Consider the following 14889-nt stretch of genomic DNA (forward strand, 5'->3'; position numbering starts at 1 on the left):
ATTCATCGTACTGCATCAACATCGTGGAGATCTCTAGAATTAAGTACATTTTAATATTCAGTTTAACCAAACTTCTAAGAAAAGACTTCATCCAACTAATAAAAGTTACTGTATATAGGAACTTTTAAATGCAGAATTTCTCGTGTCACATGAATCAATTTACTGTCAAAATATAGCTTGTCACACGTTATGATCTTGCACAATTTCACAAATTAGAACATCTTTGAAATAGGAAACACACCAAAATAAAGTCCACCAAGAAAAAGCACCAAGATGTATTTCTTAACATACAGATGGTGGAAAAGCTTCATTTGCTTTCCTCTTCTCTCTTCCAAAATGAAAGAAGCACAGTCAATTCTACAAAACTCTCACATGGAGAATAAAAGAGGAATGGAAGTTATGACTGGTTCCAGATAGCCAGATAAACAAATACCTGATAGTCACTATTAAAATCTAAAGAAAACCTGCCATTTTGTGAGCTTCCAAAAGGCAGCAAAAGTTTTGAATTAAGTGTGCTAATGATATACCCCACCGTCAGCTGTACCGTTCCTCATCTCTTCAATTTGACAAAGAGTTTAAAGGAATAAACCATTTTGATTTCACATGAAATTCTGTAAACGGGTTTTTCATCCAGCACTTGTGAATTGGCCCATAGAACCTCCATAAAATGAGCACAATGATGAGAACTTTCAATGTTTTCTAGTCATAAGTGGGGTCTTGAACAAAGGAGAGAATTTCTCACAGTCCATATCAAAACTGTTGTTTTAGCTGCCTATCAATTTTAATACCAACTAGACTAATGTTAATTTACTTACATGAAATACAAGTCTTACCGTTGATGAGGCACTAGAATGTTGTTGATTCCACCCAATTTCACATTGATTTTCAGGCAGAGGTTTGAAAGTGTCTGAGGAGATGTTCTCACAACATTTTTCACCTGAACACATTGTGTGGCCATACCAAGAAGAGTATCACCTACACGCTTCACTTCAGCTGCATAGGAACAGAAAAACATCATTGTCACAAAGCAGGTAATATAGTTTTGTAATTGTTATTGTTTATTGGGAATATTTAAATTAATAGGACAGATCTCTTATTACCAAAGTTTTGAAAATAATTCTTAGATTTTGTTAATTATTATGTGTTTGTTTGAAGAAATGACTTACTGGATAAATTGTCTGAGCTTTTCACCTGAGAATACTAAGAACTCAGCTAACATTAGCAGATGTTAGATAAGGCTTCATAATTTTCAATAAAAGTACTGTACAACATAGATTGAAAGAATCGCTCCTGACTTTTTGACTCCTGAAACTATCAATATTTGCAAAGAGATGCCTCCACAGGCAACAAGAATTGCATACCCTGCTTCATCCTTGCTGCAGATATTAATTTTATTCTTTCTGCCTCTCTCCTCCTGAAGCATTAACTGTTTCTTTGCACAGGATCTGGTGCGTACTTTTTAATTTCATTTGATAATGCGGCAGTACTTACCGCAGATGGCCAGCCTTTGAAGTGTAAGCTGTAATGTTAAATATCACCAAACTACCTGAATCTAAGAGAAATTTAAAATTGTGTCCTAATCCTGTATTTGACCAGAGCCTGCAGGTTAATTTACAATTGGCACTAGTGCTTTGCAATTATGGTAGATAATACAATCCAATCTGCTCCTCTGTAAACCCGAGATTTGTATTTATTTTTAATAAATCATTTGCATGCCCCGCTGATATCATCTGCTTTTACAAGGACTGAATTTTAGAGCATCCTGATGCAAGAACTTGACGATAGACTGAGTAAATGTGCTTGGCTTCAGGTTATTTTTTAATACAAAGGTAGTTACAGTTACAGAATATGGCTGCAGGAAAATGAATCAGTTACTTCATCCATAATTGACAGAAAGGAAGAATGAGAGGAAATTGATCAGTATTTGTCACCAGGTGGTGCTAGAGAACCTCTTGTATAATTGACTCAGAACTACACCAGTCCTTTGCCCTTCTTACCATAGACAGGTGTTTTCCCAGGTAGAATAACAATGACAAGCTGGAGGCCTGAATAGGTATTCTTTAGATGCCTGAACATCGGTTCCACACTGTCAGCTCCTTGTGCGTATTTACAAAAGCATGGCTGTCCCTGGATTGGCATCCCTGCATCCTTAGATATCTTCCGCAGCTGGTCAGTGAAACTCCTGTATGATTGAAAGCCATAAGTTTCAATGTTGTGTTGAACAATACAATTTTCAATGAGAACACCACGTGATTGTAATTTGATTGCTCAAAACAAAAGGCTTAAACTTCAAGCTTCATGGGAAGCTTTTGCTGTTGTGCAAATGTTCTTTTGTCATAAAATCTGTTACTGCGTTACTCTCAGGAGTTGAGTTGTACTTTCCTCCTTACATTTATGGCTCTCTGTATGGAAATTAAAGTAGATTAAAACTAGCAATAACTGTTCATAACCATGATGCATAATCTTTCCTTTTGAACTTGCTGTTATAATTTAGTATGCTGATTGCTAAAGAACCACAAAGGTATACCAACAGACCACTGAACAGAAGAGTGAGCTGTGCACAAGAGGAATCATGTTCCACATTTTATATGCTGAGTGAAGTTGCTCTTTCCAAAGAGAGCAGGCATAAATGTAGGCATTGAAACTATTTCATGCATCTTCAAAATTGAATTAATGCCTAATGAGCTGCACTCCCATCCACCCTTTTCCCACAGAGCTGGAACCCTTGTAGTGTTTCCTATAGGTTGTCCTGTAATGAGAATGTGACCATTTGAACTCAGCAACAATACCGGATAATAGTTTGGAACAATAAAGGGAGGCAGTAATTAAGATAAAATATAAAATAGAACATGGTCATTTCTTTAAAGATTGACACCCCCAGTCACTTAGACCAAAATGTTACGGTTTCCAACGGGAAAAAAACAATAAAAATGTGTTACAGTTTCTGCAGAAAATTAATCAGCATTTTAAGTAGTACAGGCAGTAAACAAAAATCAGGAAGAATATGCTCATGATAAACCATGTAAATTTGATCAAGTATTTTAATGAAATAACAAAGATGACAGTGATATGTACTGTACATGAGCATTTGACAAAGTGCCTAAACCCTGTGGAATTAAAGAGACAGTAGCAACATGATAAAAAATTGGCTTAAGAACAGAAGCAGGAGTCGTAACAGATGTTTCGCAGACAAAGATGGTGATGTGGGAAGGGGAGATAAGTGGAGCATACTGGTATCTCTGATCTTTTTGACGACATGAGCTTGAATATAAATAAATGATGATTTTAAAGTTTGCAGATGATATGGTAAATCATTAAGTAAATATAAAGACTACTGAAGGACAGGACAGACAAATGAAACAGGCATATACAACTAATTATTCATAACACAGGTAGATACAAGGAGGGGCAATAGCAGATAAATTTTTTAGATAGTAGCAACAAATGATTAAGTGGTGTAAAAATCTTAAAGTATCAAGTTAAGAAGACCGCTAAAAACACAGAATGATAAAGCAAGCTAGTTATTAGTCAGCTGTGAGCGGAGCTTGGATATTTCTTATGAATATGTGGGCTTTGTGTGGGTGCTTTAGTTTCCTCCCACATTCCAAAGACAAGCTGGTAAGTTAACTGGCTACTATAAATTGCCATGAGTACAGTGGAGATGATGGGTATGCGAGAAAGAATAGGTTATAGTAGCGTAAAGGTTAGCACAACACCTTACAATACCAGCTACATGGGTTCAATTCCTGCCGCTGTCCATAAGGAGCTTGTATGTTCTCCCCGTGACAGCGTGGGTGCTCCGGTTTCCTCCCACAGTCTAAAGACATCATTTAGGGCCTTCACCATCCAAGCATATGCCCTCTTCTTATCAGCAAGGAGATACAAGAGCCTGAAGGCGCACACTCAATGGGTTTGGGAACAGCTTTTTCCTCTCTGCCATTAGATTTCTGAATGAACACTACCTCACTGTCTGGCTCTCTTTTTAAATTACTTATTTTATATTTCTTATTTTAACCATAGTAATTTTTATGTACTATCATAAAACAACAAATTTCACGAAATATGGCAGTGATAATAAACATGATACAGAAATAGCCAGAGCTTAGGTTGCAAGAACGTATGATATATCAAAGAAAATCCCCTTTGATTAGTTTTGCCATTAAACTTCACTGAGCACTATTTCAATGTAGCCAATTAACCTGCAAGTCTTCAGGGAGGAAATGACTTGTAAGCTTCCCTAAAATGAGATTGTGACCATTTCAAATCAACAATATTGAACAGTACTTTGGAGCAATAAAACCAGCCAGCAGAAATATGGGATAGAATAAAACAAAAACAAAACTGCTCAGAGACTAAGCACAGGATTGACACCGCATGATGCGCTTTCCACAATAACAAAGTTGTAATGTTGAAGAAAGTATGCTCAATCTTTTAATAAGAAACTAGCAAAGATGAACAATCTTGTAACAAAAATAAAGGACATAAAACTAGCGATATTGAAATAAATGCTTCAAGTGGTAATATTAACAGATTTAAGTGTTCTTTAAGTGTATTTAAGCAGGTAACAAAAAAAAAAATCATTCCAGTTGTCCCTCTGGAACAAAGTATGAACATGTAACAATACTTATTTGCCTCTACCTCGCCCCAACACTTGTGACAAATTACTGTGATCCATAATAAACATACAACAGAAAATACAATGCAGAGAAACAGAAAATAGCTACATGACTCCTACACCGAATGTTATGGTTACCAAGAAAAGAGAAGGTGGGAGAAACCAATGCCGGAAAAGACAGCAGGCAAACTCTGAATAGATTAGGAATGAACTTGGGACCATGGGGCTGTGAGAGACCACAGACCAGCAAAAGTTAAGAGTTTTGAGAAATCCAAAATTATGAAAAGCTTAAAGTAACACAGTTTCCAGTAACATAAGAATTTGAAATGACTGGCAAAATAATCAGATTGGAAAGATGTTTATAGATAATTTTTCAAGTTGTGGTGATCTGTAAGGTATAGCCTCAAAGGTGACGGACACGTATTCAATATCAACAATCATAGAGGACTGGACAGTTGGAAAATATTTACAAGGATAAGGGGAAGTAACAGGGATTGGTGAACTGGACAATCTAAGCACACAGCTGGCACGGACATAATAAGCCCAATGCTTTGTATCTATGTTGCACCATCCTGTAAAACTTTGGTAATTTCTCCATCTTGCATTATTGATGTTGACATTCTCATAGTTTTGAACTTTCTTGCTCAGATCGATATGTATGATCCCATGAAACCACCTATAAAAAGCAATGGACAACTCACCACAACCGAGCCAATAATTAATCCCTCCACCAACACTGCTAAACTGATTACTCATCCTATTTATTGGAACACTTCAATATTTCAATACGCAGTGCAATCTACTTAAGTGGCCCATCGAGGTTAATGGGGGCAGTTGCTTATTTGGGATAACTCTTAGAGAGCAAAAACCAGTGGAGAAAAAATGCTGCTTAATTGGCAGGAGACTGTTGCCGAACATTAGATAGTACACGGTGCTTAGAGTGAGCAGTTTTAAAAATAGTGTCAGTTGCACTGTTCCCTCTAGGCCTCGCGGCTACGCAGTAACTGAAATGCTCCTGTGCACATAGCCTTTGTTGCTGCGCAGCTGAGAAAACACAGATGAGAAAACTTCATCAGATGCAAGTTTCTTTGTTGTACTGTATTTCATTATACCTTTCAATTAATAAATATAAATGTGATTTTTCAATTTTTATTCTAAATATTCATAGTATGCATATTACAAACAAACATTTAAAATGCCACGCAGTTTTCAGGCTGTGTAAAAATTTTCAGAGCAATGGTTGATCTGTGTAGCTGTAAAAAAAATTTGAGGGAATGTTGGTCAGTCGCATGTTCTTGTGTTACGTTATTCAGTTGGGCCAATAGATGCAGATTTAAAAAGTGGTGATTTTGGTTTTCTTAAATTTTGACTTTGAAAAATTTTAGACCTTTGCCACAGAAAGATTTGATACCAATCAAAAAATTTACCCTACTGGACCAAACTAAAAGCCTGCCACCTAACATGACGCAAAGTCAGTTTGCAGAGATAACTGCAGTACTGAAATTGCACGTTTGATAAGAGGTAAGATAATTCAGAAATGTTTTGCTCACTGTTGTTTCAAGCTTCAGGCTTGGAGATGCCAGAAACCGTGCATGAAAATTAAACTGAAGATTTGGGAGATGTACTCAATAAAACCATTGTATCAAAGCACGAAGGTAGAAAATAGTGATGAAAACGACACATCTGAAATTGAGCTAATGACTACACAGGATGCTAGGAACTTTATTGTTGGATTAAGACACTACTTCATGCTGGAAGGCCATTATCTGCACGAAGTGTCTGCGCTGGTTTTGTTTATTTACAGTCAATCAAAAGAACACAGCAGCATACACTGGATGAATTTCGATAACTATAAGGAACTGAAACACAGTCTTATAGTGCTGTAGAAGTACTGGGGGTGTTCTAATTTGTTCTGTATTTAACTTAAATACATAATTTGTTACCCAGTTAAACAATATTTTTTATACACCTTTTTAACTATGTCCATGAAACTTCAGTTAATTGGGGCAAAATGTTGTGGTCCAGATGTGTCCCAATTAACTGGAACCCACTGGATTCAGTGTTCCACACTATTGTAAATAGCATATAAATAAAGGTCTTTAGGCAGTCTTTCAAGAACTACATACACCTGAAGAGGATGATGCATAATGAGGGATAAATAGCATGATTTATAAAAAAAACAAGTGCCTAACCATTTAATCAAATAAGTGTGTTGAAAATGGCTCTGGAGCACATTGGGCACTAATTACATTGTGTGGTCTGAGCATTAGTTTCAGTGACCCAGAAAGATCATGTGGCATACAAATGAAAAATGAATGGACAGAGAGAAATGCTTTAGGATATCCTTAGGAAATAAAGGTTACGATATAAAGTACAAGTCTTCTTCTCTCATGTAATGAATTAAAAACATGCATACTTTAGCACTTCCTCCCGGCATTGCTTCTGCGGTGCAAAGCAGGCGATGGCCCAGACTTTGATCTCAATCCCGTTGTAGAACTGTTTGCCACGCATGTCCCACACGCCTTGGTTCGGCGTGGCAATTGCTCGATTCTATGAAACACAGATGATAAACAGTTTAAGATGGACTTCTGTAGAATTAAAGGTGACCCTGCCTTTCAGTCTCTCTGCTTTCCAATAGTAGACCACAGACTACAGGTGTAACGGAGAAAGCTTATTAGCAATTATTGTAGAACCAACTGAACTGGCCTAATCATCAATAATATTTCAGAAATCACTTCAGTGTAATCTCAATTTTCTGTTTTTGTTTCCTTGCTCACAAGTCAAACAGCAGTTTCTAACAATGAAGTGTTCACATCCTGTTTCATCTGGTGATGGAGCAATGCCTCTCCATGCTCCAATTCCATGATGCTATAATTAATGTCTAAATGTGCTATGTTACACCTCTCTCCACGTTGGTGCTTTTGTTTGAGCTTAATAAGTGCCCTAATATTTGACTATAGCAAAAGGAAATGGAAGATGATCCAGGGTAAAATATAACTCGTTTATATTTAACTAACATCTTCCTTCAAAAACAGCATTCTATATATGAGATTAAAAAAAGAAAAAATTGGCACTTAGTATACATACTGAAGGATAAATAGCATGGTAAAAACAAGTGCTTAAACACTATCAAATAAATATGTTCAAATGCCTCTTAAACCCACTGGCTATTAACATACACTGTCCACTCTATTCATAGTTTCACTGACCCAGAAGAATCTCAAAGCATAAAATGTCAGAAAATGATTCAACGTATTTTTCTTTTACTAATCTACTTGTGGAACAGGGATGGTGAGCTTGTTCTCAGGCTGACATCAGCTGTGGTTTAGCAGGGCAATGCCACCAGGAATGGCCTCCTCCTTACGAGTTCAAAAACAGGTTTCAAGCTATGATCAAATGTATTACCCATTTAGCACTCAATCAATTAAAATATAGAGCTGAGCATGGATGAGACTTAAAGATAGGCTAAATTAGTCAGAGGTGGATATCCTAATTTAGCTCTTTTGTCCTTATCATGTACAAGTCCTATCAATATTTAATATATTGCAGATTTTCTTTCCTTCTAAATACTCCCCTCACAGCTTTTGGTAATACCATGCATTCTTCAGTTTAGATTTAGGGAACTAGCAATTACCATTTCAGAGGTTTGCTGAGAGCTGAATTTACGTCTGTACACATTTTTGGGATTGAGCACTGATTTAGTAAAAAACACTAAAAAGGAGAAACTGTATTCAGCAATCTGTAAGGGTATCAGACAGATGCCGTAAATTCATTCTGCAGAATAGCTGGACAGTACAAACAGACTTTGAGGCAGCTCCAACACACTTTTCAGGAACTTAAACAGTACCATCAATCATGGCAATTATAAGTGCATCTTGTAAGGACGCAGCTGGAATGAAGAGTAAAGGTGAGAAAAACAGACGTAGGAATGGAGAGAACCAAAGTAGCAGCCTTGAAATCAGGGAGTCACGTGAAAAGGGAAGGGAAAAGAACTGGAGTGAAAAGATATTAGGCAGAAGAACATTTGAATTAGGATGCAGCAAAGCCTAATTTGAGATGCAAAATCAAGTATGAAAATCTTGAAATTCATATTTGTGGAAGACAAGTCACTGATTAGCCAAGAGTTTAAGAAAAGGCATAAAATGCATTATTTGGGAAGTCTTTCATGAATCTTATTTAATATTTCAATTTTGTCAGTTGGCATGTGGCAATGTTTGGGAATTTCTCATCTCCCAAACAAGACAGATTCAAGAAAATAAAGAACAGTTTTATATCATGACTTCTCTACTATGGAGCTTGCAAAAGTGACCTGGGCTGATCTTTGGAAAGTTGAACCACACCGCATCCAATTTCTCATCCAGGCAGTGTACGATGTGCTTCCAAGCCCATCAAACCTGCACACATGGGGCAAGGCAGAGTCATCTGCGTGCCCACTGTGCTCCAAGCGAGGAACCCTGGAGCACATCCTCAGTGGCTGTGCAAGGACACTTGGTGAGGGACGGTATAGGTGGAGGCATGATCAGGTCCTGAAGACCATCGCTGAAGTTGTCAGCGCAGGAGTTGAGTGGGCGAAGCGGTCCCGACCCTCCAAGCAGACCATTGCCTTTGTCAGAGCTGGGAAGCAGCCAATACCTGCCAAAAGAACATCTGCAGGCATTCTGACCTCTGCAAGGGTCTGGCAGATGTTGGTGACCTCGAAGGGCAGCTGAAGTTCCCCAACCATATCGCAGCCACCACCCTGCGACCAGACATTGTCCTAGTATCTGAGTCGACTAAGCAAGTGGTGCTGCTGAAGCTGACAGTCCCATGGGAAGATAGCTTGGAAGAGGCCTTTGAAAGGAAGCTCTCCAAGTACGCACGAGTGGTCAGCAACTGTTAGCAGAGTGAGGTGTCTCCCAGTGGAGGTTGGTTGTAGGGGATTTGTAGCCCATTCTTTAGTTAGAGCCTTCAGCATTTTGGGCATCAAGGGAGAAAGGAAGAGGAGAGCCATCCGCAGTACCACCGATGCGGCAGAGAGGGCCTCAAGGTGGCTGTGGCTCAAAAGAGGGGAGCTATGGAGTCATAAGTAGCTAGCCATCTGGACACAAGCTGGGGTCTGATCAGCCCCGGCTGGGTCACCTGGAGGAGGTTGTATGATGTTGAAAGACCCGAAACACCTGATGATTCCAGGAACATCACTGAAGATGTGTCCAGAAGCATCAGTAGATGTATGTACACAGCATGAATCTTATTTAATATTTCAATTTTGTCAGTTGGCACGCAGCAATGTTTGGGAATTTCTCATCTCCCAAACATGACAGATTCAAGAAAATAAAGAACAGTTTTATATCATGACTTCTCTACTGTAAAGCTTGCAATTCCACTTAAAGCAAGTGTCTCAGATCAAGGAGATCTGAAATTGTCAAAGAAAACATGCCCTATGTTTGTCATAAGGAACATCCATAGAATTAGAAACAGCTAATGTTTCAGGTTAACGACACATATTGAAACATTACCCCACTTTCCCTGCAAGTTTCCCAGCATCCTCAAACTAGCTTTTTCATTTATTTGGTGTAGGTTTGTTTATCGTAGGGAAACCAGCAGGATACTGCTGAAATCCACAATGACATGCAGACACACAGCTGCATACATATGGACATAGGCACATACACATATTTTACAAATATCTTCCATCTCCTAAGCAAATAGCTTCAAAAAGCCAGAGGAGAGTGAACAGGTGAAACAGGCCTTGGTAAGCAGGATTAAAGAAAACCCTAAGGCATTCTACAAATATGTGAAGAACAAGCCTAAATCTTGTTCTAAGGAAATGTCCACATTCAGTGTCCTTTCAATTCTGTCCATTGGTTTGACATTTTCCCCTTTTCAACATCTCCAGATTTTTAAGCAGCTTAAAAGGAACATGCCATGGCAGTACTAATCTGAATTGTTTAGCTCTGTATTGAGTAGCACAATTACAGGTGAACTAGAGGAATGTTCCGATATATGCCACTCCTCTATCGAACGCATGCATGGAAACCTAATGACCTTTTGAAAAAACTCACTGTCTTTGCTGCATCTTCTGAGAAGAATGGTGATGGTGAAGAACAGCTGCCATAGTATAAGGTATGGATTCTATTCATGCGCCCAAATACTACTTAACTCCTCTGCACTATAACCTAAAGTTGCATCTCAAATAATCTTTGATGTACCACAACATTTTATAATGCTGCACCCCATGACAGACAACGACCCACTTTGTATATAGAAGATCATTCACTTACCCGGCCTCCATATTGTAAAATTGGCGCTGGCAAAACTCGGCCCGTGACTTCTGTCATGTCATCTTTCACCTTTATCCCAAATTCCTGAATATAAGGATCAAGGTTGTAGCTGGCATTCTTCATCTGCAAGTTAAAGATGTCAATTAGCATAATGTGTCATGGGTGGAAAGTTTACAATCACACAAAAAATTGCGATTTCTAGTTTTAATTTATTTTTCTTACTTTTCCTATAGCAAGATGCTCAATAAGCAGCAAAAAGCAGGAGGTTTAGAGCCTTCAGGCATGATGTTGATAAGTTCTGATACCAATGGCGGAGAAAGAAACGCAGTAAGAAAAACTGGAGTGTTAGCTTGAGGTCAGGGAGGCAGGAAGTAAAGTGGGATCTTTCCCTTAGGTAGTCCTTTGGGACAAAGGATGACTTTATTTATTTATTTAGAAATAGAGTGTGGAATAGGTCCTTCCGGCCCAAAAAGCCGCACTGTCCATCAACCAAATTATTTAAACCTAGCTTACTCATAGGACAATTTACAGTGACCAATTAATCTACTAACCAGTATGTCTTCAGGCTGTGGGAGGAAACCAGAATTTCCACTCTGGTTTTGTGCCTGTTAGGGTGGCTAATGATGTCAATGTGGGAAGTGCAGACACTTCTATAGATGGAGAAGGAAATGGTTGATATGGTGGGCAAGTGGATAGTTTGTGAAGAGGCCTACTCTTGTCTTTTGCAGAGCTTCCATGTGCTCCCAATGCATGGCCTAGGGGTTCCCGATAACATGCCAAATGCCCCTTCACTTTCAGTAACCAAGGGCCAGAGGTTTCTACAAGCCGGTTATTTCTTCATGGAGCTCTTGAGCCTTGAATCTTTCTCTATCTACTTGACAGCCCCTTCTACAATACAGTTCGGAAGAAAAAGTGTCACTTACGTAAAGGTGGCCAGTCTAACATAACTGATTAGCACCTCGATGTTTAGGATGTTAACCTGGGAGAGAATGATTCACTTATTCTTCCAATGAGTTTGGAGAGTTTGTGCAGAGACCAAAAAGGACGGCATGGATAACAGATGGTTGGCAGAACACAAGCTTTGCGCCAGGTCTAAGACTTCTATCTTCAAATACCCTCACTTCAAGCAACCAAAAACTGCGTAGATGCATTGATGGGAGTGTTGAATTTCAAAATTGATATTTGTCTTTGTTACAAGATATTGAAAATGTCCACGCATTCAGGGGTCTCACAAGAAACCTGGATTTTCAGAGAGCATTGTGCTGAAGTGGGATCAGGCTGGCAGAGAACCTTGATATTGCCCATGTTGAATCTAAGACACATTATCTTACGTGGTTCAGTGAACAAGTCACCAGCGGCTTGGGGTGGGATAGCGGGTGGGGGTGGGTGTGTGTGTGCAAACATTTTCTGCATACTATGGCTGTCTCCAAGCACAAAAAGATTCACTGGAATTAAACAATAGTGATGTGATTTTATCATCAAGAAAAATTGTCACTTTCTTCACCCAGAAACAGGTTAATGAGTTCAAGAAGAAATTTTTGAAGATAGGTATGAAAAGTCTTCATCTGGCAAGTTAATAAATGAAGGACTGGTGTAAGAAGGATAGTTGGTAGGATGTTTTCACGCAGCTGTTTATTAGAATTTGGAAAATGTTACCTCAAGTGACCGTTAAGCCAAGGCACAACAATTTAAATAATTGTTGAAAATAATATAAACGGATACAGTGAGTGTGGAAAGAATTTAATTTAAGATGTGTACCAGTAGGGGTTTAGGTAAAAATAACTTTTTACTGATTGTCTAGTTTTCAGTAGCCAAACTAGAGAAACAAGTGTGAAGGCCGTTCAACGTTCTTTAACAGTGGCCTATCAATTATCTACACACAAATTAAACAGAAGCTGCAAATGAACTCTGCCACAGAAATCACTGTTTTCTGTCACTCACCAATCGACTAATCTCTTCCTGCCGGTCGGGCGCTGACCGTGCTGTTGCTTTGATCATTGTTGATGTCTGATTGTCTGTGAGTTTTTTGATACATCGCTGCCCTGGTACTATGTTGCAGACCTACAAAAGAAAAGTCATTATAATTCTGCAAAAGGTATCCCGCTTAATAATGCAACAATGAAGTAAGAATTATCAAGAGATCTAGATCTGCAAAATGTCAGAATAGCCAGGGAGAGGATTAATAACAGGGCATCATTGACATTCATATTGAGACTCACAGTAAAGAACAGGCAGGATGCCTTGTTTAGAAAGTAAACACTAATAGGAAAATTACAGAACATGACCTGCAACCACATTGTAATCATCTCTCACCTCCAGTGGTAGGTAAGTGTGCTTCTGCTCCTGTCCCACCTGTAGACAGGGTAAGTGTGGGTATTTTAGCTGCAGATTGTATTTCTGTTTGAAATACTGAGCCACTGTGCACTCTACAGTCTGTCCACTTTCCAGCTGTAGTGGGAACCTGGGAGAAAACATTCACACAATTATGAACTCTCATCGCATTTTACCAATGTTCACCAAGCATAAACTCATGCATGCTTTCCTTAACTAAGGCCAGTTCGGTTTGATTTCCACCAGTCCACAATTTCATTTCTCCTTTTGCTTCCCCATACACCACTCAGACATAAACCAAGAATGTACAATCTCTACATTTTATTGGACCCCAAGATAAGCTTCAAACCTTGCAGTCCATAATTAAGTAAAAAGTGGGGGACTTTTAACTTGCACAGATCAGGCAAATCAAGCTGGTTGAGGCAGCTTTATGGAGGACTTCATAAAATGCATCAATGACAGTTTTCTTGAACAGCATGCTATTGAACCTATGATGGAACCTGTCCCACGCAATGAGACAAGTAAAATTGCTAACCATGCAGCTAGGAATCCTATTGGAAAGAGCGTCAAAGTATTAATACGTTTCTCATACAAATAAGAGGTGCAGTAGTCTGATCTAAAAACAGCATATTATGTCTACACAAGGGACGGGATGAGGGAGGAGTTGCCTGGCATACAATGGGAACACAATGGTGAGATAGTTGAGAAACAGTGGAAGAGTTTCAAAAAGATTTTTTCACAGTGCTCAACTAAAGTATATTCCAGTTAAAAGCAAGAACAGTAAGGTGGGGAGAGCCAGCCTTGGATTACAAAGGAAATAAATAGAAGGCATCAAATTAAAAGCTCGAGCATATAAAGTGGCCAAGAGTAGTAAGTAACTGGAAGACTGGAAAAATGCCAAAGAACCACTAAGTAAAGAAAGCAATAAGGGAAGACAGATTATGAAAATTAACTATCACAAAAAATGCAAAAACAGATAGTAAATGTTTTTATAATCATATCAAGCATAACAGAGTGGCTAAGGTGAATGTAGATCTCTTGGAAGAAGGGAAAGGGGAATTAATATTAAGTAATGTGGAAGCGGCTGAGGCCTTGAATTACTATTTTGTGTCTGTCTTCGTGGTGGAGGACATGTCTAACAAGCCAAAAGTAGATGTCATGGATGGTTCATTCTGGTAGGGCAAATTTGAAGACACAATATAATAATAACGGTAAGACTCTTGGCAGTGTGGAGGATCAGCAAGATCTTTAAGGTCTGTGTCCATAGGACACTCAAAGCTGCTGTGCAGGTTGACGATGTTGTTGTGAAGGCGTATGGTGTGTTGGTCTTCTTCAACCATGGGACTGAGTCCAAGTGCAGTGCGGTAATGTTACAGCTATGCGAGACCTTGGTCAGACTTGGAGTGCTGTGTTCAGTTCCGGTCACCTCACTGCAGGAAGGGTGTGGATACTATACAGAGTGCAGAGGAGGTTTACAGGACGTTGCCTGGATTGGAGAGCATGCCTTATGAGAATAGGTTGAGTGAACTTGTCCTTTTCAGCCTTGGAGCGACGGAGGGTGAAAGATGACCTGATAGAGGCGTATAAGATGATGAGAGGCATTGATCGTGTAGATACCAGAGGCTTTTTCCCAGGACTGAAATGGCTAACACGACGGGGCATAGTTTTAAGGTGCTTGGAAGT

General features: G+C 39.0%; 1 protein-coding gene across 5 annotated transcripts in view; it reads right to left on the reverse strand.

The window, feature by feature from the left end:
- Positions 1-14889, reverse strand: part of LOC134338247 (protein argonaute-1) — an 89227-nt gene that overhangs the window by 26615 nt on the left and 47723 nt on the right. For all 5 annotated transcript variants that reach the window (XM_063033958.1, XM_063033960.1, XM_063033957.1 and 2 more), the window contains 6 exons: positions 13189-13336; positions 12817-12936; positions 10876-10998; positions 7032-7165; positions 1998-2182; positions 834-993 (listed from right to left, as the gene is read on the reverse strand). In XM_063033958.1, the coding sequence (XP_062890028.1) occupies positions 834-993; positions 1998-2182; positions 7032-7165; positions 10876-10998; positions 12817-12936; positions 13189-13336 (870 nt within the window). The remainder of the gene's footprint in view (positions 1-833; positions 994-1997; positions 2183-7031; positions 7166-10875; positions 10999-12816; positions 12937-13188; positions 13337-14889) is intronic.

The sequence above is a fragment of the Mobula hypostoma genome, chromosome 26 (assembly GCF_963921235.1).
Source record: "Mobula hypostoma chromosome 26, sMobHyp1.1, whole genome shotgun sequence".
NCBI classification, from domain to species: domain Eukaryota; kingdom Metazoa; phylum Chordata; class Chondrichthyes; order Myliobatiformes; family Myliobatidae; genus Mobula; species Mobula hypostoma.